General features: G+C 41.8%; 1 protein-coding gene across 3 annotated transcripts; it reads right to left on the minus strand.

Moving 5' to 3' along the window:
* Positions 1–329: 329 nt before the first annotated feature.
* On the minus strand, positions 330–27,993 carry MTRF1 (mitochondrial translation release factor 1). Of its 3 annotated transcripts, none has more exons than XM_006124382.5 (11): positions 27,855–27,993; positions 23,736–23,797; positions 22,664–23,106; positions 20,305–20,396; positions 19,139–19,220; positions 18,787–18,894; positions 18,524–18,696; positions 13,884–14,001; positions 12,890–13,026; positions 10,492–10,590; positions 330–519 (listed from the first exon to the last, which is right to left on the minus strand). In XM_006124382.5, the coding sequence occupies exons 3-11, from the start codon at positions 23,082–23,084 to the stop codon at positions 400–402; spliced, it is 1,350 nt and encodes a 449-aa protein (XP_006124444.3). In that variant the 5' UTR covers positions 23,085–23,106; positions 23,736–23,797; positions 27,855–27,993; the 3' UTR covers positions 330–399. The 3 variants fall into 3 exon arrangements, with proteins under 3 accessions (XP_006124444.3, XP_006124443.3, XP_014429684.3); XM_006124381.5 differs by lacking the exon at positions 27,855–27,993 and adding an exon at positions 24,749–24,846; XM_014574198.4 differs by lacking the exons at positions 10,492–10,590; positions 27,855–27,993 and adding an exon at positions 24,749–24,848.
* Positions 27,994–27,999: the final 6 nt, after the last annotated feature.

Here is a 27,999-nt window from a genome sequence, read left to right on the forward strand (position 1 = left end):
TCTCCCCCTGCCAGCCCCCACCCGCTCTGCTTCCCGGCTCCCCCCTTTTCCTCCCAGCCAGCCCTCCCGCCCATGAAGTGTATCTGGTATGTTTTTAAGGCTACTTGGTAACCCTACATACTGTTCTGTGGATAAACTGAAGATTTCAGTTTGCTCTTAGGCTGGCATCTTTCATCAAAACTAAATTCATGCAACAATAATGCAAACTTAGAGCTGAAATGCTAATGTGTAAAATATTTTCAAAAGCATGTTGCACAGTTAAAAATAAACGTGTCATATTTAACCATAGAAGACTATGAGAAAGACATAGATTTTATCAACATCAGACCTCTAAGAAATACTATTTTATTGCGCTACAGGATCACAAGGACTGATGTGGCATTTTGTACAAGACACATATCAGCCACCTCCTTCTAAAGATTTAAAGTTTTCTAAATGTTCAATTAGAGCCTCCATTTCTGCAGTCTCCAACAATCTGTTGATTAGCTCATCCAATGCCCCTTCACCACAGAGAAAGTCCTATCAAACAAAAGACAGAAGCATTAATTATTAGAATAGATCAATATTTCTGGAATATTAATCAAGAAAAATTCCTGGAATATATTTGCATGCAGCCTGAGCTTTATGCATTAAGTCATCAATTTTGCATTACTCCCCTCATGTGAAATCAGTCTTAGATGGTGTAAAGGAGTCAGCCGAAGACATGATGCTGAAGAAAAGCGTGTGGTTACATTAAGGATGTTAAGAGGCAGGCAATTCACCAATCATATAGTCGATAAATTTTTTATTGACTACACAATTAGTCGATAAGGGAAGGTGCTCAGTCCTGGTACATGCCAGTCCAGGAGCTACCCCTGCTGCTGCTCTGTAGTTTATATGTAGTAACAGCTGGGTGTGCAGGCAAGGCTGATAGAGGCAGCAGCATGGGGGGGAGGCAGGGAGCGGGGAAGAGGGGTGGAGTGAAAGGGAGGCAGCACCATGGAGATGGTGTTGGGGGGAACCAGCTTTTAAGCCAGCTCTCCCCAGCATGGGCTCCTGCTTTCCGCCCACCCCCATCATTGCTTTTGAAACAGAGGCAGCGGGGGGGGGGGGGGGGGGAAGCGAGCAATCAACCCTAGGTTCCCTAGCACCTTCTTGGTAATAATAAAAGGAAGTGCCTCTGTCGAACACCAACGCCTAAAATGGGGAGGGGAACCTTTTCTGGGTCAGGACTTGCTGACCCAGAGAAAAATCAGTCGGGGGCCACATGCAAGTGAGGAGCAAAAAAATTAATTCAAGTGAAAAGTAATTTAACCATACAGCCGGTCCCCGAGTTATGAATGCATCGACTTACGACCGTTCGTATTTACGACCAACCTCGTATACAGCCGGTCCCCAAATTACGAACGAAATCCGCACTTACGAACAGCACAGCTGTACGTAAGTGAATGTAATCCAACTTACGAACAGATCAAGTTACAACCAAGCGTTTGGTACATAACTCATCTGTAAGTTGGGGACCGACTGTATATAGAATTTTACCCAGAAATATGTCATCAGATAACCTTAAAAAGAAACTTTCCTGTTTCCTTTAAAGGTGACCTGCAGAGTGCAAAAATTAAAAAGAAAAGTTTGCTGGTGTGTGTTTTTACTTCTGTACCATATAAAGACAGTCTGGAAATGGTGGGGTGGGGGAGTTCATAGAATCACAGAATACTAGAACTGGAAGGGACCTCTAGAGAGCATCGAGTTCAGTCTCTTGCACTCATTACAGGACCAAGCACCGTCTAGATCATCCCTGATAGATGTCTATCCAAACTGCTCTTAAATATCTCCAGTGATGGAGATTCTACAACTCCCCTAGGCAATTTATTCTAGTGTTTAGGAAAAACTTCCTGTCAGATGGTTAATATCCAACCTAAATCTCCCTTGCTGAAGTTTAAGCCCATTGTGCTTTTTGTCCTACATTAGAGGCCAAGGAGAACAATTTTTCTCCCTCCTCCTTGTAACACCCGTTTAAATACTTGAAAAAGCCATCATGTCCCCTCTCAGTCTTCACTTTTCTAAAAGAAACAAGACCAATTCTTTCAGTCTTCCCTCATTGCTCATGTTTTCTAGATCTCTGGTCATTTTTGTTGCTCTTCTCTAGATCTTCACCACATTTCAAGAAAGATGTGGAGAAATTGGAGCCCAGAACTGCACACAATACTCCAACTGAGGCCTAATTAGCACAGAGTAGAGCGGAAGAATGACTTCTCGTGTCTTGCTCACAACACTCCTGTTAATGCATCCCAGAATCATTTTTTTTTGCAACAGTGTCACACATGCAGCTTGTACTCCATCCCACATGCAGATGGAGTACAAGCTGTCAGGAACAGTATTCCTGATGATGCCACAGCACAACTGGTGGCTGAACTCTGTGAATTTATCCTCACACACAACTATTTCAGATTTGGTGACAACATATACCTCCAGACCAGTGGCACTGCTATGGGCACCCGCATGGCCCCACAATACGCCAACATTTTTATGGCTGACCTGGAACAACGCTTCCTCAGCTCTCGTCCACTTGCACCCCTTCTCTATCTACGCTACATCGATGACATCTTCATCATCTGGACCCTTGGGAAGGAGACTCTGGAAGAATTTCACCATGATTTCAACAGCTTCCACCCCACCATCAACCTCAGCATGGACCAATCTACACGGGAGGTCCATTTCCTGGACACCACGATACAAATAAGTGACGGTCATATCAATACCACCCTATACTGAAAACCTACCGACCGCTATACTTACCTGCATGCCTCCAGTTTCCATCCCGGACACACCACACGATCCATTGTTTACAGCCAAGCACTGAGGTACAACCGCATATGCTCCAACCCCTCAGACAGAGACCTACACGTACAAGATCTTCAACAAGCATTCTGTAAACTGCGATACCCACACGAGGAAGTGAGGAGACAAATTGACAGAGCCAGACATGTACCCAGAAGCCTCCTGCTACGGGACAAGCCCAAGAAAGAAACCAACAGAACACCACTGGCCATCACCTACAGTCCCCAGCTAAAACCTCTCCAACGCATCATTAGTGATCTTCAGCCCATCCTGGACAATGATCCCTCGCTTTCACAGGCCTTGGGAGGTAGGCCGGTCCTTGCCCACAGACAACCCGCCAACCTGAAGCATATTCTGACCAGCAACTACACACCGCACCATAATAACTCGAACTCAGGAACCAATCCTTGCAACAAACCTCGGTGCCAACTCTGCCCACATATATACACCAGCAACACCATCACAGGACCTAACCAGATCAGCCATACTGTCACTGGTACATTCTCCTGCACATCCACCAACGTAATATATGCCATCATGTGCCAACAATGCCCCACTGCTATATACATCGGCCAAACAGGACAGTCCCTACGTAAAAGAATCAATGGACACAAATCAGATATTAGGAATGGCAACATACAAAAACCTGTAGGGGAACACTTCAATCTTCCTGGACACACAATTGCAGATCTAAAAGTAGCCATCCTGCAGCAAAAAAACTTCAGGACCAGACTTCAAAGAGAAACTGCTGAGCTACAGTTCATCTTCAAGTTTGACACAATCAACTCTGGATTAAACAAAGACTGTGAATGGCTCGCTAACTACAAAAGCAGCTTCTGCTCTCTTGGAATTCACACCTCCAGATCAGCTGCTAGAAGTGGGCCTCATCCTCCTTGATTGGATCCACCTGGTCATCTCCAGCCTGATCCTGGCCTGCATATTTATTCCTGCCTCTGGAAATTTCCACTACATGCATCTGACGAAGTGGGTCTTTGCCCACGAAAGCTTATGCTCCTACACTTCAGTTAGTCTATAAGGTGCCACAGGACTCCTCGTCGCTTTTGCAGATTCAGACTAACACGGCTACCCCTCTGATAAGTGTCACACTGTTGACTCATAGTTAAGGGTCCACTATGACCCTTAAATCCCTTTCTGCCGTACTCCTTCCTAGACAGTCGCTTCCCATTGTGTGTGTGAAACAGATTGTTCCTTCCTAAGTGAAGTACTTTGCATTTGTCCGTATTAAACTTCATCCTGTTTACCTCAAACCATTTCTCCAGTTTGTCCAGATCAATTTGAATTATGCCCCATCATCCAAAAGCACTGGTAACCCCTCCCAATTTGGTATCATCTGCACACTTACTAAGCGTACTCTCTATGCCAATATCTAAATTGTTGATGAAGATATTGAACAGAACTGGTCCCAAAGCAGACCCCTGCAGAATCCCACTTGTTATGCCCTTCCAGCATGACTCTGAACCATTAATAACTGCTCTCTGAGAACAGTTATCCAGTCAGTTATGCACCCACCTTGCAACCTAGATGGGGCTACTGTATTTCCCTAGTTTACTGATAAGAGACTGTATCAAATGCTTTACTGAAGTCTAGGTATACCATGTCCACCACTTGCCCCTTATCCACAAGATGTATCATCTTATCAAAAGAAAGCTATCAGATTTGTTTGACGTGATTTGTTCTTTACAAATCCATGCTAGCTGTTACCTATCACCTTATTTTCTTCCAGATCTTTGCAGATCTCAGTTACTTGCTCCATTATCTTCCCTGGCACAGAAGTTAAACTGACTGGTCTGTAGTTTCCTGGGTTGTTCTTATTTCCCTTTTTAGATGGGCACTAAGTTTGCCCTTTTCCAGTCTTCTGGAATCTCTCCTGACTTCCATGATTTTTCAAAGATGATAGCTAAAGGCTCAGATACTTCCTCTATCAGCTTCTTGAGTATTCTAGGATGCATTTCATCAGGCCTCGTGACTTGCAGACATCTAACTTTTCCAAGTAATTTATTTTTTTATTTTTAACTTCTAAACCTATCCCATTTCCACCACCACTCACTATGTTAGGCATCCTTTCACCATCAATTTTCTTGAAGAAAACCGAAACAAAGTTGTCATTAAGCACCTCTGCCATGAGCCGGCTGTTTGGGTTGGGTTGGAGCAGGCTATTTGGTTTTTAATTTTTAAACAAATTCTTCTTTTTTTTCCCCCTACATATATCAGGAATGTCAACTCTTGTCCTCCCAGGTTTGGTGAAGGACTCACTGAATGTCTCAGGGGTAGAGTATGCGCTTATCAGGCCTTCTTCATACAAAACACTTTTAATATATATCAAAGCATGGAAAGGAAGATATAGGCTTTCCCAATCTATCCTGATCAGTAGCATTTAATGATAATTCACAGTTTATGTGCACTCTTAGGGTATGTCTACACTACCCAGCTAGTTCGAACTAGCGGGGTAATGTAGGCATACCGCACTTGCAAATGAAGCCCGGGATTTGAATTTCCCGGACTTCATTTGCATAAGCGGGGAGCCGCCATTTTTAAAACCCCGCTGGTTCGAACCCCGTGCAGCGCGGCTACACGGGGCAGGAACTAGCTAGGAAGCCTAGTTCGAACTACCTAGTTCGTGCCCCGTGTAGCCGTGCTGCACGGGGTTCGAACCAGCGGGGTTTTAAAAATGGCGGCTCCCCGCTTATGCAAATGAAGCCCGGGAAATTCAAATCCCGGGCTTCATTTGCAAGTGCGGTATGCCTACATTACCCTCCTAGTTCGAACTAGGAGGGTAGTGTAGACATACCCTTAGCTTCTTGACAAACTTAGTAATTACTTTCACATGATTAACTTTGGCTAGTGATGTAATTTATATAGGTATTGTGATGGGGAGGCGGGAAGAGGAGAGGAGTACTAGCTCTGCACTGGGAAAGCTGAGCCTAACCAGGCTCACCTGATTGAAGAAGCCCTGCTGGGCATGTTCAGACTACAGCCCAGATATAAAAGTCTGGAGGAACGGTCAGTCTGGGCTGGCTGAGGAGGAGGGTGGCGGCGGCAGCGGCAGCAGCATTACCAGAGCTCCTGCAGGTGAACTTCCTGAAAGATCAGACCTGGAAACCAGCCAGCGAGACACCTACACTACTACAGGAGATTGGGAGGAAGGAGGCCTGAACCAGAGCTCCTGCAAGGGAACCAGCAGACGGACTGGACTGGGAAGCCAGCTAGCAAGACATCTGTGCTAGAGAAGATATGGAGGAAGGACCTTGGAAGGAGGCCAGTGGAGACTGGTAGGAAGTAGCCCAGTGTAGGATATTGTTACGTGTGGGTCTCAGTGTGTTGCAGTGGGATTCCCTGCTGAGAGCACAGTGGAATGCACCACTGCTAATAGGACCCTGGGCTGGGAGCCAGTGGAGTAGGGAGAGCCTAGGTCCTCCTACCCAGAGGTGGAAATAAGTAAGTAGAAATACTTTGTTACACTACTCAAGTATTTCTTTTGTGTGTGTTTGTACATTACTCAAGTAATTTATTTTTGTGATACTTCAACATTTACTCAAGTACTTTTTTTTTTAGAAAATATTGTACTGTTTACTCCACTACCATTTCCAGAAGCATTTTTGTTACTCACTGCTTTCAACACTCTTCTGACAATTGCACAAGCCAGCATTCTGATTTGCTAAAGCACAGCCGCATGCACAAAGCATCCAGTTGTCATGCAGTGACAATTTTTTTTAAAAACAATAACCAATCAACAAGCACCATGACCCTGCAAACACCTTTTCAATTAAAAAACAATCTCTATGCAGGAGTGGGGAGCCCTGAGCCTCGCGGGGCAGATCCAGCATGTTGGGGAGAAGTATGGTGCCGCATGCTGCTGCTCCAGCCAGGGGGACTGTGAGCAATGTGGTGCTGGAAACTGCTACGGGGAGGGTTTTCCTTTTGCTCCCACTGGCCGAAATCAGGCCAATGGGAGCAGCGGGCAGTGGCAAGGTGTGTGGCGCTAGGTGAGGCTGTGTCTTCACTGCAGGCTTCTTGTGCAAGAGATCTTCTGCAAAAACTTCTTGCACAAGAGCACATCCACACTGCAAAAGCGCATCAAAAAAGTGATGCGCAAGAGAGCATCCAGACTGCATGTAAGCTCTTTCCAAAGGAAACTCTGATTGCTATTTACAGAATGGCCACTAGGGCACCTGTGCTTTTTCCTCTTTCCTGTTTTTGCGCAAAAAAACCCTGCTGCCCATCCACACACACTTTGCGCAAGAGCTCTTGCACAAAAAGGAGTTATTCCTAGAAGAAAGAGGAATACCTATTGTAGCCTGTCACTTTGACACCTCATTAATATGTATCTTTAGTTATGAATATGTATTAGCTGTATTCATATTCAGTTAGAAGTTTCTAGGAATGCTGCACACGGAACGCAAGTAGCTGCACATGTCACACTGTGCTGCTGCATGCAGCACACTGATCCAGGCTGTTACAACTTGTTTATCAAAGCAACCAATCAGGGACCCTTGTTTTCCTGTACAGGGTCCAATGATTGTAAAGATAAAGATGCTGAATATTTTATGAGACGGGTGCTTTGAAGGCCTGGCTAAGAGTTGTCTGTGTTCGTTCGCACTTTTTCCACCTTGCTTGTGTTTGTGTCACCCTGTCAGTCTCAGTTAGTTAGTTAGGGTTAGCTAGCTTCTCGTCATTGAGTGTGTCCGTTAGGATTAGTGCGTCGATTCACTGCACCAGCGGCCGGGTACTTGTCCGTGACGGGAGCGTCGGGTTAGCTAGCTAGGTTGTGTGTCCAGTATAGGGAACAGGTACAGCTCGTCGATCACTGGTTCCTGCTGAAGAACAGAAGCCACCAGACGACCAGCGCCTGGCAAGTCTCCACCGGTGATTCCTGTGCCTAGGAGTGGAAGGCCCCAGACGAGGATCTTCACTACCTGCCTGCACCACACCTGTCCCCAGGGTCTCCGAGGGATCGCCTCTCTGTTCCTCACTAAGGGCTCGGAAGGAGCCTAAGGCTTGAGGTCGAGAGCACCGCAGAGGGTCACCGCTGCGAGGGATCTCCTCCTTATCTTTCACCAGAGGCTTTCAATTAGCCAAAGGCTTGAGAGATAGGAGCTTCTCACCCACTGTCAACTACTGGACTGTGTAATTATTGTATTTTGTGTCACCTTGTGTTTGTGGGGTACTTTTCTATCTTCTTTCCTTCTTGGGGTTGGGATAAAAAGTATTTACCTTCTTTTCCTTGTTGTGCTTTTAAAACTTTTACAATATATGGTTTGGCCCTTTTAAAGTGAGCAACATTTTTATTTACTGCAGCATTCTTGGGTCAGCAAACAGCTATGATAGATGAGGTTTGGTGGTATCTGCAACTTCCACTGAGGTTTAATTAATACTAATCAGATGCAAATTTAGGCTTTAGTTATCCTCAGTGTAACACTATACCACAAAAAGCCCTCTGTTCTGTTGATTCACTGTAAATTTACTTGCGCAAAAACACACTTGACGTATGGACGCTCCGTGGGTTTTTGCGCAAAAACCCTGTAGTGTAGATGTAACCTAAGTGCCCCCCCACTCCCTTCATGGCCAGTGTCTGCACCCCCATCTGTCCTCTGTACCGCCCCCCTCCTGCCCAGCCGCTCCTGCACCCTCCCACCCTTCCAGACACCCACCCTCAGCTCACTCTTGCACCTTCCTCCTGGCCAGACCTCCACTCCCAGCCCACTCTAGCACCCTACGTCTCACCCAGACCCTCACGCTCATCCCTACCCCATTCCCTGGCAACTCCCTCCCATACACTGAACCCCTCATTTTGACCTCACCTCAGAGCCTGCGGAGAATCACAGTCTACTAATCTGTAGGGATAACATATTAATGTATTGAAAATGATTCCCCAAATGGAAGTGACCCCCCCATAATTTGTTCCCCACAACTTAAAGTATTTAGATTTATTATTAATTCTTCTTCTTATTATTATTTGTTAAGATTGTTAAATGTTTAGATTTATTATTATTATTGCCCCTTTAGAATATAATGTATTAGGTCATGTAACTTAGAACTGTTAAGAAAATAATCCTATGTAACCAGAAACAGCCCCCCCCCCCCTGTGCTCCAGGGCATGCTCAAGTTTGTGCAAGGGGCTGCTTGAAATTGATATTGCAAAGATACATTGTAACAATGCATTGTCAAGCCACTAACTCTGCTATGGGAGCCAAGCCCTGTAATTGACTAAGGGCATTGTTACTTTAATTGAGGCCTGTTCTCTTTAAAACATTGTAACTTTATTCAGCACTCAGAGAATGTTTTAAGCAATACCACCCAGAAACTTTTGTAACTACAACTTTTATTATTATACAAAATACTGTATGAATGTATGAGAGAGTGCTTGGACGATGAATGAATGGCTCTGAGAGGTGCCAGCCTGAGAATACAGCAACAAAGGGCTGAAGAAGGCGTCAGGTGCCAGTGCAACCAAAAGGTGTCAAGTGGAGAAAACCAAGTACTGGAGGTCCACCCGATGAGATCACTGATGAGCACCTGGCAGCCACCCTGGAGACATCAGCATGATGCAGCAATTCCCATAGACTGGCATAGGAAAAAATTCCTATAAGAACTGGACTAAAAAACTATGGAATCAGAGTCCAAGGTTCTGCTGCCAGCCTACCAGGAGCTTCAGATGCGCATCTGATCAGGACTTTGCTCCCCACTACTATCACTTGTGTACAGAGTACCTGGCCAGTATTCTGTCACAAGCAACTTCCAGGCTGGTAACTATACACAGAACTTGAATGAATGGATGTATGAATGAATGGTTATATATACATATATATAAAAGTGTATAAGGGTTAAGTAGTGATAGGAATAAGTAGTTAAACAACGTTGTTTGCTTCTATCTTTTCTTTATTCTTTATCTTTACAATAAATGTGGCTTTTTGCCTTATCCCCCTCATAAGATCCTGCTTGCTTTTATTTGGTACAACAAATCCAGGGACCCCAAAAAGTTCATCTGGCCTGTGGGAAGCCCTGAAGCTTGGTCCTCCCTGCCTTCTCTACCTTCCCTCCCCTGCCATGGGGTTGGAGTGCATGGGGAGTGAGGTATCTCAGTTGGGGGCCACATCAGTGAGGGTTTTTTTTGGGAGGGTTGCCACTCACTTGTGTGCCCCCTGACTGATTTTTTCTGTAAGATCAGTGCCCCCCAACCCACAAATGGTGGGTATGATAATTCGGGTGGTTAATAATAGATTTCCATAGGATGGCTATATTTTACTCCTGGGTATTTGAGTACAATTAAGATGCGATACTTTTTTAACTTTTACTCAAAGTAGTTTTCCAGAAGGATACTCTGACTCTTACTAAATTACATTTTTTTTTTTTCAAAGCAGCAGTACTTTTACTCAAGTAACTTTTTGGGGTACTTTTTCCACCACTGCCCCTACCACCGCCTCAATCCCAGAGCTGGGAGGGCCTGCACCTGTTTCCTAGAGACTTTGCCTGTTAGACCGCACTGCCTTGGTGAGAGGGGCATTGGTGTATAACCACAATTGTAGAATATGGTCCCAAGAAGCCCAAGGTCTCGACAGTGCCCTCTGGGAGAGATGAGTGTACTGCCCTATGACAGGTACACACACAGTGTCTCTCAATGATAATACATGGAAAAATCTTTAACATAACTACCTTGATATTGCGGACGTCATATGAGAGCCTGTGGTCAGTGACTCTGTCCTGGGTGAAGTTATAGGTACGGATTCTCTCTGACTGGGCTCTTGTTCCTATCTGTACAACAACAACTTCTATTATTTTTTGAATCTTAAAAACGAAAACCTTTCCAAAGGAACTTAACGTAGATTGCAATGGATCAGCCTGTTCTGTAGATACATACAGTATTTACACATCTGATTAATAATCTGCATAACTGCCTCTTACACATACAAATTTTGTCAAGGTTTAAGACATTCCACCTTCCTATTTCTGTACTACTGACTTTGTAGCGGTAACAGAAGTTAAAAAGGAGTGTCAGAAGCCAAAGTTGTCACTGTTAGCTAACCTGTCTCAACACAAGTTAGATCAATCAAGTATGAAAATGTTATGTTTACAGTGATTCTTCAGATTTGACGGATACTGCTGGAACAATCGGTTTATACTATACTTAAGAACCTGATCCCGCAAAATGTTTTGCAAATAACGTAATTTTACATATAAATAGCCTCATGCATGTGCATAGTTACTCATGTGCATGTGTGTGTTGAAGCAGTGGACATCTCCCAGTACCCATTGACTTTGATGAGCCACAGAGCTAGAATTTGAAAGGTATTCGGTACCTAAATATACAGAGAGGTGCCTAGAGCTATGTGCTTAGGCACACTGAAAATACCATTAAATGCCTAGTCATGTAAACAAACATTTGAAAATCCCACTACGTGCTTAGCTGCCTAAGTTCCTACATATCTTTCAAATTCTGGCCCTTGCTCACTAAAGAAAATACTATTATTTACAATTTTTGCTGGAAAAAAAAAAGCCATGGTTGAACTAGTTGTGCAGCTTCCATATAACCATACATTTCCAAACACTACCCAAATTTTCAGGATAAACGTTTTTTTTCAGCTAAAATGCACCACAGCTCTCTGCTCAAAGATGCATTTGATAGCAACGTGAAGAATGATATGGAGCTGTTCTTCAGGGTCACAAGACTGGGAAATATTTTCCCATTTTGAAAGTGAGAAGTCTCTAGTTGGTGCCACTGTTTAAATCTCCCATTCTGAATGGCAACTATCTTTACAAAGCAAGTAACTTTGCTTGAGACTCTCACAGTCCAAGCTAGATGAAACTGTAGGATTGCAATTCCCAATAGTGATGATTAAAGTGGCACTTCTGATTATGCAATTAGCAATCTCAAAATGTACTCCATATAACAGAGGGAAGCTGAAACCCATACTAAAGAGTATGGCTCAGAGAAATGAATGCAGCTGAAGGAATAAACAGAATATTTGTGATACTGGGAGTCCTCTAGTGGTGACAAGATGGAGTTACAAGCAAATCTGAAAGTTTCAAAACTGAATTACAAGTACACTTTTTAGTTTTGTTTATTTTTTTTAAAATGGAGGGCGAGATTGAAAAGTGCGTAGAGAAACAAATACACAGCTGCCATTAAAAATAAACAGAAATTGGGTGCTTAACTAACTTAAATGCTTCTGAAAATCTTGCTTGCAGACACATTTATATTTCCAAACTGATTTAACATATTATGAAACATTAGGGGTGGGCGTTTCATTTTGGATGCCCAATTCCCATTAATTTTACTAGGAACTGCACATCCAAATACTTCAGGCAGCTTTGAAAAAAATCTCAGCCTAAATTTCAAACAACAAGAGATAAAGGCTCCATCAACTGTAGTGACTGATGGAGCACTAAATGCAATCTGCAGTTTGTGGTTGATAAGTGTCTAGGAAGCTTTTAAGAACTGAAGCTTTCAATTGCTTCTGCCCACTAAGACAATCACGTTGCAAAGAACAAGATGCTCAGAGCAAGTGAGAAAAATGGTGGTGTTCGGGGGAAAAAACAACTTTACAACTTCAGTTGTAAGATTAATTTAATTAAATTTCCGTTAATCAATATAAGTTATTTCTTCCTCATGAGAGACGGTAATTTGTTAAGTTTTTGGAAATTTAACCAATGATTCTGCAGTGGCAAGATTTTTTTTTTTTTAAATATCAAGAATATTTTCATTCCCACTTCCTTCTCCCCACAGCAGGATCCTAGCAATTACTGTATTTTAGAATTGGATTCAGAATGTGAGTACCAAAACTTCTTGTGCCAGATTCTCATTTAAACAAAAGATCTTTAGTGTAAAAGGGCAGTAAAATGGGTCGAAGTTACATGAAGGTATAAAATTACATTTAGTTAAAAGAGCAATGTAAACTAGCCTTGATTCTTCAATACATTTACAAGCACATGCTTTTCTTTTTAGCTACATCCATCTGTACATACTTTCTTCCCAGGTTATTGCTAACCATGAAAATCTAAAGCTATGGCATTATGTCCTCACCAAGTCTCAATGAGGAAAACATGTTCTTACCTGCAGTTTTCTAGCATTCTGCGTTTGGATGAAATCTCGCTCAATGATTTGCTGATACAACTTAGTTCTCAGCGTCCGCAGAGCTATTTCCTTATTTAATTGCTGTGATCGCTCCTGCTGACACTCTACTGTTAGTCCTGTGTATAATTCAAGAAAACACTGATCAAAGACCCACTGTAACAAAGAACCAACAGAATTAATCCTAAAACATAGGCAAATGAAACCACCCAGTCATACTGCTCTTTCTCTAAGGGCCTGTTCACACTTGGATGAAAGGTGTATTTTTAAAATAGGTTAGTTAAAACATTTTAGTTGCAATACGGTTTTAAAATATTCTAAATGGGACACATTTTAATACAGCTGATAAGATAACCTGAGGGATTTTTTTTTTAAATGGAGCACCTTTAATTATGGTGCTGCATCTGAAAATCCAAGGTTCATTTAAACCAGCTAATATGTGTTTAAAATATAATTTGTCCTGTATACAGTAGGATGTTTAAAACTGATATAGGATTACACTGTTTGTGTATATAATATAATAATTATGTGGTGTTTTTCATCAATAGATCTCAAAGCACTTTGCCCAAGGAGATAATACTTATCTTGGTCCTTTGTTTACATAAGACTCAATGCCTTACACTGTACCCTCAATTGTCACTTACTTTAATGAGAGGTAAGGGTATACAGTTTGCAGAAGTTATTTACATCTACCACCATGTCCCTGTCCCACCCAAAAGTTTGGTCCATTTATTCAGTTTGTCACATTGTAAAGATAAAAGTGGCAATACTATTTTTCACAAACACATAGAAACCATGACACTCCCCTGCAAAAAAAGTTAGATCCATCTGATTTTCCCTGTCCTGCCAGCTGTTCTGTGCAGACTGATCTTAGTGCGAAGTGAAGCAGCCTGCAGGAACAGAGCCTTTGTTTTAGGATCTAGTTTGTATCGTGTGTGTGCTAAAAGGCACAGATTAAAATACACAAAACACTTACCAGTGGGAATATGCACAATTCTCACAGCACTGTCCGTTGTATTTACATGTTGTCCTCCTGCACCTTTGGCCCTAAAAGTATCTATACGCAAATCCTTTGGATGCACTTTAACATCTACCTAGAGTAAAAGAAAATTAAATTGCCATCTGCTCGTAACCTTTTTAAAGAGATGCTATCAGTTTAAAAACACTAATTCTTGCCAAAATTTCCTTATCTCCCATTGTTATCAGTAGCACCAAGGTTACTCTAACTGAAAGAAATTAGTCAACAACCAACATTTCTGTTTTCAGTTTGTTTACTTTGTGCCTTTGCTAACCATTGTGTATAGTCAATTTCAGTGTTTCCCCTGTGTAATCAGTCAGTTTCCTCTGTTTTTGAAAAGTCTTAAACATAACATCTTAAACATAAAAAATAATTAAGAAAGAGGAAAATGTTACTGTAAAAACCACAACAGTTGGCAAGGAGACTCAGAAGCAGATGAAGTAACTCAACTACATTTGATTTCTTTCCTGTGTTTAAACACCAGTGTGGACCCAAGCTTCAGCTAAAGGCCCCAATCCTAAAAACACTCATGAATGTGCCTAACTTAACTCCCCTGTGTAGACCAACTGATTTGAGCACATGTGCAAGTGTTTCCATAAGGGCCTAAAACTGCTGAAGAATAGAGACATTACTGTTTAGTATCTAGTATGGTAGCATCTAGAGTCCAAAGGCACTGAAGAGACATAAGTACAACTCTGTCAAGTCAATTGTTCATGTTACTAAAAACTGTCTAGGCATTTTTTAAAACTGCAGCTGACACACCTAAACAAGTTTAATTTTAAGCATCACGTTAGAAGATTTTGACTGATTGTCTTTGATAGGGTTGCAGATATGCCATGAAGGGCCATAAAAGCTAAGTACAGTAAAACTCCAGTGGTCCGGCATCCAGGGCCAGTCTGAGCCCTTTTGGCGCCCTGAGCCCGGGCATGTAGCACCGCCCCCGGGCGCATGCGCAGCCCGGCCCAGCCAGCGCTACTAGCGCACGCGCCGGGCTGTGCTTGGCCCTGCAGCCGTAGAGGCAAGGGCACTGCTGTCCGGTGCTGCGGGAGCCGGGCGTGTGGCTCCTGATGGCAGCTGCAAGGGACGCCGCGCGCCCCTTACAACTGCCATCAGGCGCCCCCCGTGGGTTGGTGCCCTGGGCAGCTGCCCAGCTCGCTTATGCCTCTGTCCGGCCCTACCGGCATCCAATGGTCTGGTACCATCTGGAACCCAGAAGTGCTGGACAATTGGAGCTGCTCTGCCCCCGGCTTTCCCAATTCAGCCACTGGTCTGTTTCAGCAGCGGCTGACTTGGGGAAGTCTGGGGCAGAGCAGCTGGGCTGCTGCTGGGTTGGTCCTGCAGCGCTGAGGGGCGCATCCCCCCCACTCCACCCCAGACCTCTCATAGCCCCCTGTTTCCAATAGTCCAGCATATCTGATAATCTGGAACCCCCTGGGTCCTAAAGGTGCCAGATTATCGGAAGTTTACTGTAGTTCATACTATGTTTGTGGCAGAAAAGGGGGGGCCAGTGGAGGAATGCAAAGATGGAAGTGACTTGGTCAAAGCAACAAGCCTGGAAAATGATTTTTGCTGTAGTGTTTTTCATGGATATAAGTGAAGTAAGACCAAAAGGGAGTTTGTAGCAGTGGAGATACAAGACAATGAGCCCTTGGACTGGGGATGTAAAGTGTCAGTTAATTGGCTAATAGAATAGTCGATGCATTTGCATCAACTGTTCATAAAAACATAAGAATATAGGAATGGCCATACCGGGTCAGACCAAAGGTCCATCCAGCCAGTATCCTGTCTGCCGACAGTGGCCAATGTCAGATACTCCAGAGGGAGTAAACCCAACAGGAAATGATCAAGCAATCCCTCTCCTGCCATCCATCTCCACCTTCTGACAAACGGAGGCTAGGGACACCATTCCTTATCCATCCTGGCTAATAGCCATTAATGGACTTAACCTCCGTGAATGTATCTAGTTCTCTTTTAAACCCTGTTATAATCCTAGCCTTCACGACCTCCTCAGGCAAGGAGTTCCACAGGTAGACTGTGTGCTGTGTGAAGAAGAACTTCCTTTTATTTGTTTTAAACCTGTTGCCCATTAATTTAATTTGGTGGCCCCTAGTTCTTATATTATGGGAACAAGTAAATAACTTTTCCTTATTCACTTTCTCCACACCACTCTTGATTTTATAGACCTCTATCATATCCCCCCCTTAGTCTCCTCTTTTCCAAGCTGAAAAGTCCTAGTCCCTTTAATCGCTCCTCATATGGGACCTGTTCCAAACCCCTAATCATTTTAGTTGCCCTTCTCTGAACCTTTTCTAATGCCAGTATATCTTTTTTGAGATAAGGAGACCACTCAAGATGTGGGTATACCATGGATTTATATAAGGGCAAGAAGATATTCTCCATCTTATTCTCTACCCCTTTTTTAATGATTCCTAACATCCTATTTGCTTTTTTGCAATTAGTCAATACAGGTGCCTCTGCCTTTGAAATGTAGCAACAGCCCCAGGGCTGTTGCTACACTTCAAAGGTGAAAGCACTGCAGGGAGCAGTCCCCCACTGGCCCCATGCTCCCTGAGGCAGTGCTGCATGGAAATGCCATGGGGAGCCTGGTGTCAGGCATTTGGTTATCGGACAGTTCAGTGGTGCTCAACCTATTTTTATTTACAACCCCTGGGGGGGCCACCGAATTCTTTTAATTCTCAAGTTGCTCTCCTGCCACTTCCCCACCCCTGACACATGTACGTTGGGCACTGAGCCGGGAAGCCAGGAAAAGCAGCTGGATGGATCCAAGCGCTGCGACCCCCCAGGAAGGCAGCCATGACCCCCCCACGGGTTGTGTACCACTGGGATAGTTGACTAGTCGTTCACATCCCTAGCCTGGACAAGAATTTCAGCTGTATAGACTGAAACGAAAGGCTGAATCTTGGCAATGTACAGAAATGAGGTGCAAGATTTAGACACTATTCTGATGTGTTGTAAAGCACTGAGCTGAAGATGATACCTACGTTCTAGGCCTGAGTGACAGGGAGAGGATAGTGCTGTCCACCGTGATTGTGGAGAGAGCTTGCAGGGAAAGAGAAAGAGCTATGTTGCGTTTAAGCGGATGGTTGGACATCAACAAGGAGATTTCAGAAAAACAGGCCAAATCTCTAGTTCAGTTTTATAGTCTAAGCAAGCAGAGAAAAAAGTAATAAGGCACATGATTTAAAAGAAAAAGGGTATTTCGAGAGGTTTATTGTATCATACCAAACTTTTGCCGTGATGTATCTCCAACCTTCAACACATTATTTAATTTACAATCTGTTAATCCTAGTGAGTTGATCAGTTCTGTGAATGCCAGGAGCTGAAGAGCTTAACAACATTAACTTTCATAGACTCAAAGAAGTGTAAGACTGGAATGGATATTGAGATCATCTAGTCCAGTCTCCTGCACTCAAAGCAGATGTACTAACTAGACTGTACCTGACAGCTGTTTGTCTAACCTGTTTTTAAAAACCAATGACCGATATTTCACAACCTCCTTAGGTAATCTGTTCTAAGGCTCAATTTGTCAGACAGAAAGCGTCTCCTAATTCCAACCTAAACCTCCCTTGCTACGATATGAGCCCGCTGCTGCTTGTCCTACCATCAGAGGTGAACAACAGTGTTTTACCCTCCTCCATGTAACAACCTTTTATGTACTTGAAAACTGGTCTGTCCCTCTTACCTCACAAACTCATTTTTTCAATCTTTTCTCATAAGTCACCTGTAATTATTTTTGTTGCTATCCTTTGGACTTTATCCAATTTGTTCACTTCTTTCCTGAAATGTGTCTCACAATACAGGACACAATACTCCTGCTGAAGCCCAGCAGAGTGACAGAATTATTTTTTATGTCTTGCTTACAAAACTCCTGTAATACATCTCAGAATTATGTTTGCTTTTTTCAACAATGTCACACTGGTCAACTCAGTTTTTGTGAACTGGCTGTTCATTCCCACATGGAGTACTTTGCATTTGTCCTCACTAAATTTTATACTGTTCACTTCAGACCATTTCTTTAAGTTGTCCAGAATTTTTATCTTATTGACCAAAGCTCTTGCAACCCCTCCTAGCTTGATATCACCCACAAACTTTATAATTGTACTCTCTGCCATTCTCTAAATCACTGATGAAGATGTTAAACAGAACTGGATCCAGGACAAATCCATGCTATTACTTGTCCCCTTATTATCATCTTGATGTTTACAAATTGTATGTTTTGTTATTTACCCATTATCTTTCCAAGTAATGAAACGTATTGGCTGGCCTGTATTCTTATACCCTTGAATTGTGCTGTACCTCTGGCAATAGTAGATTTCTGAAAAGTCACTCAGGAGGGTCCAGTAAAGTTTGCAAGGTATCATTGGTCAGGTGCTGAGTTAAGAGTCACAGCCTTACACAGAAGACAAGCTTATGTATCCTTTGTTAGGACTTGGCTATACAAATTGGCACCAATAAAACAGTAGCAGTGACTTGGTTTAGTTCTGGGGGTTTGTTGTTTTAAATATACTACTACTAAAATGCCAAAAAGAAGTGCCAGGAAGATATTTCAATATTGTACTGATTAAAGTTTAGTTTACCTCCTCTGGCTGAGGTAGGACAACAACTGACATTGTCCCAGTGTGAATACGCTGCATTCTTGACGAAAGGCCAGTCTCAGGAATTCGCTGAACTCTGTGAGTCCCTCCTTCATATTTCAAATACTTGTAGACAGAGTCTCCTGAAATATGAGCAGCTGCATGGTGCAATCCACCTTTAAAGACAAATAATGTATAAGAGATATAATCCAAAGGTGCAGCTTTAAGTTAATCTTGTTGGCAGAAAGAACTGAACTGTATCATACCAATCTCAGCTGTTGTGTAGTTCAGAATTTCAAAGGTCCAACATTTGTAATATGCATAATTCTGGTACATCTCAAACATTTCTTTGGTGAACTGCTGGCAAATGTCACCTAAAAATTAAATATTTAGACAACACTACATGAAAAATAAGTTCACAGAATCTTGCCTGAAAGTTACCAGTTTTTAGCATTAGCAGTAACTCTATCTTTGTCGTTGGAGACAGTGCTTTGTTCAAATAATACTAATTTCTAGTAAGTGTCATTTGACATTATTACAATGCAAAAGAAACAACTGAAGTGTTCTAAACCTGGATTGATGTTTGGAGAAATGTTTACTTGTGATGACTTTGCTGACCTCCAGTGGTTCTGCCCGCCGTCACCTCTAAAATAACATCACTTTCATCATGTTTATCCCTTGGCACTATACTCTGGAAAAGCTGAAAAGAATGAAAGAACAACAACAACAAAAATCATTGTCTCCCTTCCTGATCAAGTTTACAGCTTCATCGGTCTATACCAGTGTTTCCCAATTGGTGCGCCACGGAACTCAGCACTCCCCCGTCCTCCTCTTAAAGAGACAGAGCCTTTTTGTAGCGGGACTCAGTGGGTCTTTTTCTTGTATTTTTTGGCTTGACAAATTTTACTCTGGCATATCTAGGGGTTCCTTGAAATTCTTTCAAGCTGAAAAGGTTTCTGTGGCCAAATAAAATTGGGAAACACTGGTCTACACGTACAAACCCCAGACTTGTAAATGCAAATCAGGTAGCTGCGTGTTCAAATTGCCTTGTCAGTGTTGTAGTCAGAGATTGCTAGTACACACAGGTGAGTTTTTGATGTGTTAATCAAGTCTAGCTAAAAATGTGATTCCCACAATACCAAGCATGAGACCACCAACCCCACTGTCTTGTGAACATAGTATTAACCATGAAAGTCAGTTTACATGGACATCGAATCTTCTGAAAAACAAGGTCAATTTCATACCAACAGATTATCTTAATTTTCTAAAATATAGACACTTGATTCACAAAACAACAAAACATTCCATTGAATTTCTTTCAGATTCTCTTACTACAATTATTTCCACGCACTGGTCTCATTCAACTGAAGAAAATGATAAAGGATTGAAGAGTTCCACGTGGATAAAGCATTTCAAGACACCACTGTACTCTTTCTGCTGCCATGAACGACTGATGGAACCTCATGCCATGGCATAGCGGCTCACTGTTAGAGCCTTTTCAATGATAATCTACAAACAAGCACACATACCAAAAGTGTCTAAAAGAAAGAGCTTCTAAGATTCATTTGCCAGTAGACAGACCGGTTAGAGTGAATATTTCCAGGTCTTTTCCAACAACAAAAAACAAGACGCTAGGCCTTTGTTTCATTAACTGCAGGTGTTACAGTCTGTGTTCAAAAAATCTTGCCTGGAACAATAAAACTGCATGGCTGTATGAAGACATATAAATGAAAATGTCAAGAGATATTAATCTTAAAGACTCAGCACCTTCACCGCTAGCTCACCTTTTTGCAATGTGTGTTGATTTTTTGGTTAATGATTTCCTTTTCTTCTAAGGCAAGTTCTAGCAGCTGCTTCTCATCTCTGCTGTCTAGCTCTAAATTCCAATGATAGATATAAATGTTAATCAATCTTATTTAGTTTAGAGCAAATTGTAATAGAAATGACAAATTACATCCATTACACTAGATAACAGCTTGCATTGCAGGGAATTGCTTTCTCAACATGAGACACCAAACAACAGAAACATAAGAGGATGTCTATTAGTAATTAAATCTTCAAGAGCCCTGGATGGCTTGAGACACTGGAAGTGGGGCTCAGAGGATTTTATCTTTACAACTCTGGTTCAAATCTAGCCAAAGTCAGTAGCAGTTAAAAGTCATTTCCTACAGTTCTCCACTAGCATAAATCAAATAAATTGATAATCTAATTCCTGCTAAAATGATTCACTATTTACACTAACTGGTGAATTTTGGCAGACTCAACAGTGAGGCTACAGACTAAATGGGCAAGGATCCAGAACTATCCCCTTCTTGAGAATGAATGGGGTCCTAATACATCAGGGTTTTTATTTAGGTGTTTGTTTTTAGAAGTAAATGTAAAGTGGATCAACGTTCCTGGAGACCAAACTCCTCTATTTTACCAAAGAAAAGGAAGAGACAGGCAGTGGCAGTCTAAGCTTCCCTACCAATGTATCAAATCTTTGATGTAGAGATACCACTGACACCTAGTCTACACTACACAGTTAAGTCTACCTATGGCAGCTTACATTGACTTAAATATGTCAGTATACACAATAGATTTGCTCCTGCCAAAATTTTCTCTAGTTCCCAAACATAATAACTCTGCCAAGAGGTGAAGGGCTATTTCAGTGTAATTAGAGCAATGCAATGTCTGTCTGTCTTTGGCTCTCATTCTCCAAGTCCTCCCTGCTCTACATTTTGGTGTCTCTCTCTACTATTTACTACCCATTAATGAATTTAGTATGATCAGTGGTTATTTTCCTTACTTAGCATGTGCATTGCCTTACACTGCCTAGTCTAAATTTCACATGCTAGTGTTGCAGTTATCAAATTTAGCTCCTTAGCATTTCTTTGTATTTGAAATTCTTTACCATTTCATCCTAGTCCAAGTAATATTAATAGTAATTGTATCCACAACAATTTCTACTACCTTGCTTTTCACCCCATCTTCCACATCCATCACTCATTATGTTGAAAACCTCTGGGAATAGTTCTGATCATGAGATAAACATTGTTTATTTCACTCCACATAAGAGTTCTCAAATATCTTGAAGGAACTAGTATTTCACACGGTTAAATTGAAGCCTAATAATTCAGGCCCTGGTGTTGAACATCTCCCAAGAGATGTGGGGAGGCAATAATGTAATAGATATCAATGAACCAAACACCAAAATCTAAATTTAAATGGCAACACCAAATTCTGGCATATACTGTAAATCACCTCCCCTTGCCCAAATAAATTAACCTTACCTAAAATATGTCTAAGAAAACTGTCATTAGCCCTGTGAAACATAGGCCGGAGTAGTCTTAAATACAAAGTAATAATAAATACTAGAAGATTTACCCAGCATTGCTTGGGTCCTTAACTGAAATAAGTTTTGTTATTCTTCATTAAAATCATTTCTAGGGGATGGGGCTAGCAATGAGGGGTTCAGTATGCAGGCTGCACCAGTCCAACCTCTTGGGCCAGGTGAGAAGTGCCTCTCCATGGCCACTGCAGCTCCAGTGGGCACAGCTGGGGGAGGGGTGCATGTTCCGTGGTTGGGGAACATACAGACAAGCACACAAATAGACAAACACTCACAAATATATAGTAGTTAGCTGTCCCTTTCTCCACTCCTGCACCCTGCTTGACCAATGGGGTTATATCTGTCTCCCATCGCTGGCCCCTTGATGTTCCCCCCCGTGGTCATTCTGCCAGATCCCTCTCTTTCCATTTTATGAGAAACAATCCAATTCCATGCACATCTGATTATCCTGACCTTGCTCTAAGTTAGAAGAGGAAGCTGCATACCAAATCTGGTGGTCCTAGCTCTTACCATTTAGGAGGACTTCTAGAACAAACAGACTCATGGACAGTCAGATGTACATTTCTAAAATATTTAGTAAAATTAAATTTTACTATTAGAATATTTTAGCTAGAGACAACATTCATGTGACCTTGCAACGTATTTGGGTGAAGTGGAGCTAAAGCAAAATGCAATTGTAGGATCTAGAAAGCTTTAACAGGGACATACATGTGTTTGGATTGCTCCCTGAGTGACTTGTTTCAAATTCTGGGTGAAGAGGCATATCACGTCATAAAAAAACTGCTTTGCATAATCAGATATAGTTTACTTACTTGCACACATGGAATCTATCTCTTGAATTTCTCTTTCTGCCTCTTGTATTTCTTGAAACGTAGCTGCAAGTGTGGATAAATGAGCATGTCTTCTGCTCAGAGTACTTCGATCATGCTCATTCATTGAGCCACCATTTAACAACTGGCCAATCCGCTGGTATTCTTTGTTTAAGGTCTCTAGATATTTTTCCACAGCTTCATGCTTCCACAATACTCTAAAATCTTGATGATAACTCCTTGGCCAATCATTAAATGGCATAGTAGGTTTAACTCTCTTCAATAAATAATTGTGCCTAAAGATAGATAGTTCCATCATGTGACCTGTCCTTTTAACGAGAGGAGGAGAGTAGCGATGGTGATAGCAATGGAAACAATTAGCAAGCAGACTTCTAAAAAGTCCAGTGCTTCGATGAGGTTTCATCTCAGCTTTTACTGTTCATCACCTGAAATTTAAAGCAGATACAATACAGGCCACTTTTTCACTTGCTTTTTTTTTTTTTTATAATTAAATGTGTATTTCAAAATGCTAAATAGGTACCAAATCCTGTTCTTAGTCCTGCACCAGTATAAATCTAGTAGCACCATTCCATCATAGATTCAACTAACTCAGATTTAGTTCTGGACTTAAATTTCTCCTCAAGGCTCAGGGCTGCACTGGGGAGAAAGACTTCTCCATGGCCCTGGCATAGAGCTGTCTCGGCCAGCGAAAAGGAGCCACTCTTTGCCGTCACCAGAAGGGAGTCACCCAGGTAAGCCCCACCTCCAACTCCCTATCCTCTTGAGCCCCCCCCCAGCCCTGAGCACATTCCTGAACCCCAAAGCCCTAACCTCTGGCCCCACCACAAAGCCCCCACCCCCAGCCGAGCCTGAACCCCCACTTGCATTCCAACCCGGAGCCTGTACACCCCACCCCCACCAAACCTTTCAAATTTAGACTTCATTTAAAGAGATACAAATCCATTGATTTCAACCGAATTTCACTTCTGCCAGGTAATTTGTCCACAATTTTCTAAATTGACTCAATTAACTGCATTATAAAAATATGAAACACTGCTTAAAACAGTCAGAATACCTGATATTCTGAAAAAGCTGAAGTACTCAACAATTCTTTGTAATATGGCTTCACTTGTCTCTCTGGAAATTAAAAAACAAACAAAAGGTTATTTTACTATACCTAAATTGCTGCATGGTTCAGATAAATTGGGTACTGAACTATCTAGAAATAACAACACACACAAGTAATTGTTCCCCTCTTAAACAGACAGTCAGATTAAATTTGGCCCAAAATGTAAATATTTTGAAACCACATTTTTACAAAACTTATGGCCAATACAGACTTCTATTAACTTCTTTGGTTTTAAAAACGTTAAAAATGTGCTCAATTGAAATTTCATTCTCATACAATGTTTGCAATTGAAACTTTGCAGTTTTATAGTTCATCAGAACCAAAAAGCAAAACAAGTGGTGGAAGAAAAAAAAAAAAGAGACTGACTAGTCTATTTTCACTGTCCAATCAGAGATTAAATCAAAAACAAAGCAAGAATCAGATTTTAAAATAGCTTTCAGTTTTAGTAATTAAAGGGACTATTAATAACAAATAATGTAATTGCTAAAAATATTAGTTTTAACTAGACTGTTTCATTTAAAGGTTCATTTAGTTAATTTACTTTAACTTAAAAAAAACCTTTACAAGGCTTTAGGTGCCCTAACACACTATTGACAATACAATTAAATTTCAGCAGCTTTACAGTGATCATTTCAGCAGGAACTCAGCCACCCAGCTACTTCCTCCCTCTTCACCCCATCACTATAGGAATATATTTGTAAAACTAAAAAATATTTGTAAAATGAAAAGTAATCTGACTGAAATCCCAAAAGCGGTTAGTTAATTTTAGGATTGCTCTTCTTTTCCAATTAACCCCTTTGTCCTTTAGTCTAAATGCCATCTTCCATATACAGCTCTCTTCCTTGTGTTTACATCCAAGTAAGAACTGCTTAAGGTGATGATACCCTGGGAACCAGAGGCCCTTCCTGGAATGGTATTTTACCAACAAAAAACAACACAGAATTTTAAAATAAACTTGCCCAGAAAGAACAGATGGAGCCTTATAACATGCAGCCATTACAATGAGGAAGAGACTGAAAAAGGTAAAAGGACTACCACTCCCAGGGTTCTTGCTAAGCACTTCAGTTCCCAGAATGCCACACTTGACAAGCCTGTTAACCCTTTTTTCATAAGCCAGAAAGGAAACACACTCATATGGACGTTACAATAATTAATAATAAACACAAAAATATTTTTAGAAATGTATTTTATTGTGCTAGTGATCAAAAGACTGCAGCTGCTACACTTTTCAATAAAATTCATCCTTTCATTATTTGTATGGAATTCAATATTGCTAGCCACAACTACTCAAACATCATGAGTCAGGTCCTTAAAGAACAAGTGACTAAAAATCATGAATGTTCAAAGAATAATACATTTCATAGTAAACAAAACAAATTATATCAGTTTCAGTAGCACCCAAGAAGAGTTATTAATCTGAGTATATTAAGCCTTTGATTAAAAGTAATCATGATTAATTTATTAAGCTTGATTGACAAGGGGAAAAGTAGTATAAAAGTAAACACTTTATGTAATATGAAAAGATGCCATAACATGTGTATTAGCTAATTATAAAAGGTAATTAATTTTCTCACATTCATGAGTCCCATTACTGTAAATGGAAATTAAATATGTACCAAAAGAAATATAGCTCTTATAGCAGTGCTTTCCAAACTTTGAGGTTATGCTCCCCTCTCATCCTTGTCCATGCCCCCTAACCTCCAAAATAAAATGTGAGTGGTGTTTGCAGTGACACTAAGTTTCCCAGAACTGAGACAAGCTCAAAAGCTGTGTCTTTCTCACCAACAAAAATGTGGGACATGGCATACAATAACGGAATAATACTGAATTTTGCCATCTGAAATGAAAATTCTAGAACATAAGCAGTGACACTGTTTTACTTTTCCAGACCTGAAGAAGAGCTCTGTATAAAATTGAAAGTTTGTCTATCTCCCCAACAGAAGTTGCTACAATAAAAAAAAGTATTTCATCCACGTTGTCTAACTTAAGACAGTAATTTTGGAAAATGTTATTATGTACCTTACTTAACACGGATCTGGCTCCAAACTATCACATAATATCATTTCATTGTTGGTCAGTTAAGCACTGTTTACTAGCAATACATGTTTTGCTAAATCTATTATTACAAAATATTTAAAACATACCAAAATATAGTATCTTTAATAAATAATAATATTAAATACTAAGGCTAAGTCTACACAGCTTCCCTCTTCCTCAAAAGCCTATACAAATGAAGCACAGATTAGCATATTGCCACGCTTCATTTATATAATTAGGAGCCATTTTTGTGCAAGAGCCATTCTTCCTGAAAAATGGAGGAAGAATGGCTCTTGTGAAAGGGGGGCTTTGTGCAAAAAGGCGCTATGTAGTCAGCACCTTTTTGTGCAAAAAGCTTGCACAAAAATGGCTCCTAATTAATTATGAAAAGGAAGTTCAGCAATATGCTAATCTGTGCTTCCTTTGCATAAGCTTTTGCGGAAGAGGGAAGCAATGTAGACATTGTCCAAGACATTATTGCAAATTAAACTGGTAGCATGGCCTATCTAGTTAATGTTGCTTTAACACTTTCCATTGTAAGACTGTTTTTAGTTGCATATACTTTGTCAAACGTAATAACCATTTGGGCTCAAGTTTTGCTTGCAGGTATCTGCATCAGGTTGAATTTTTGAACCTCTTTCAAAGAATGAGATTAGGAAAAAAATATGTTTATGCCCATATTACATTTTTAAAAACATTTAATTGAGAATAGTGGTAGAGATGTAGCCGTGTTAGTCTGGGGTAGCTGAAGCAAAATGCAGGACAATGTAGCACTTTAAAGACTAACAAGATGGTTTATTAGATGATGAGCTTTCGTGGGCCAGACCCACTTCCTCAGATCAAAATATTTAATTGAGAAGCTCTGGTGATCATAGAATTAAAGACAATGACCCCCTACAGCACTCCACTTGAATCCAGCTGCCAGCTAGACACTAAGCCACTAATTAGAGATGATACAAATCATGTATTTTTGTAAACATGTAACTGCTGAATTTTTCAGTGGTTACACGTTTACATGAAAGGGAGCAAGCAGGAGCTGACACTCATGAAGAGAAGACTTAAAAGTCAGTCCTTTATGAGCACTGGCACCTTCTCCCTCACTCCCCCCATAAGACACACAGGGGAGAGGGTGGCTCCTGCCTGCCCCAATCCTGCACTTCTCTCTGTGGGAGGTGGAGGGAAGCTCCTCAAGAACACCTGCCCCTGCTTTAACAGAGGCAGTAAGGTGGGGAGGGTTGCATGTAACCATTAGGATTAATAGATAAGACCAGGCTTATTAATTAATCATGTAAACAGGTACATGCTACCATCCCTACCATTAAACACTACTCATTGAGCTTGATGCTCTAGCCACTTTATAATCCAGTCATCCAAGCTATACTTCTTTACCATGCTGGCAACAATACTGTTGGAGACTGTTTTTAAGGTACACCATATCCACCGTTTTCCCCATATCCACACAGCCAATTATTTCATCATAGAAGGCAATTAGGTTGGTGAGGCCTGATTTGTCCTTGGTGAATCCATGTCGTCTATTCCTGATGGTCTGGATCACTTTCCTCTTCTCCACGTGTTTCAAAACGGGTTCCAGGAGGGCCTGTGCCATAATTTTTCCAAGGACTGAGAAGAGGCTGACCAAAAGAATCCTTCTTCCCTTTTTTTAAAAGATGGACACTACATTTGCCTTTTCCTCATTTGGACTAGAGGCAAACAGGAGAGAGAGGGGCAAGAGCTGTCCTAGGAATAAAGGGATTTCCCGTCCTCTTACCCCACAAGCACAAGTCAAACACCCCCAAGGGCCACCCCCCACTCTTCACAGCCAAACACCAGGGTGCACTGCCAGCCCCAGCCTGCAACCTCCTCGTGGGCCCTTTGCCCGGGGGCAGTGCCTGGCGGGAGAGAGGGCCGGGTCAGGTTCCCTAACGACGCCGACCGGCCCCACTAGCCAACCCCGGGATTTGTAATGACATCGCGAGAATTGGCGTCAAATCCGGGCGGGCGCGAGACCCCCCCATTACGTCCTCCTACCTCCTGGGATGCCTCTTCTCCCCCCGGGACTGACAGCGGGGAGGGGGAAAGGGGAGGAGGAGGAGGAGGCGGCAGGCGCGAGGCCCTTCCCCCGCTGGTTACCGAGTCGGATTCTGCGCGTGCGCCAGGGGGATCCCAGCGGCCA

Source organism: Pelodiscus sinensis, chromosome 1, assembly GCF_052426305.1.
Source record: "Pelodiscus sinensis isolate ZL-2025 chromosome 1, ASM5242630v1, whole genome shotgun sequence".
Lineage (NCBI taxonomy): Eukaryota > Metazoa > Chordata > Testudines > Trionychidae > Pelodiscus > Pelodiscus sinensis.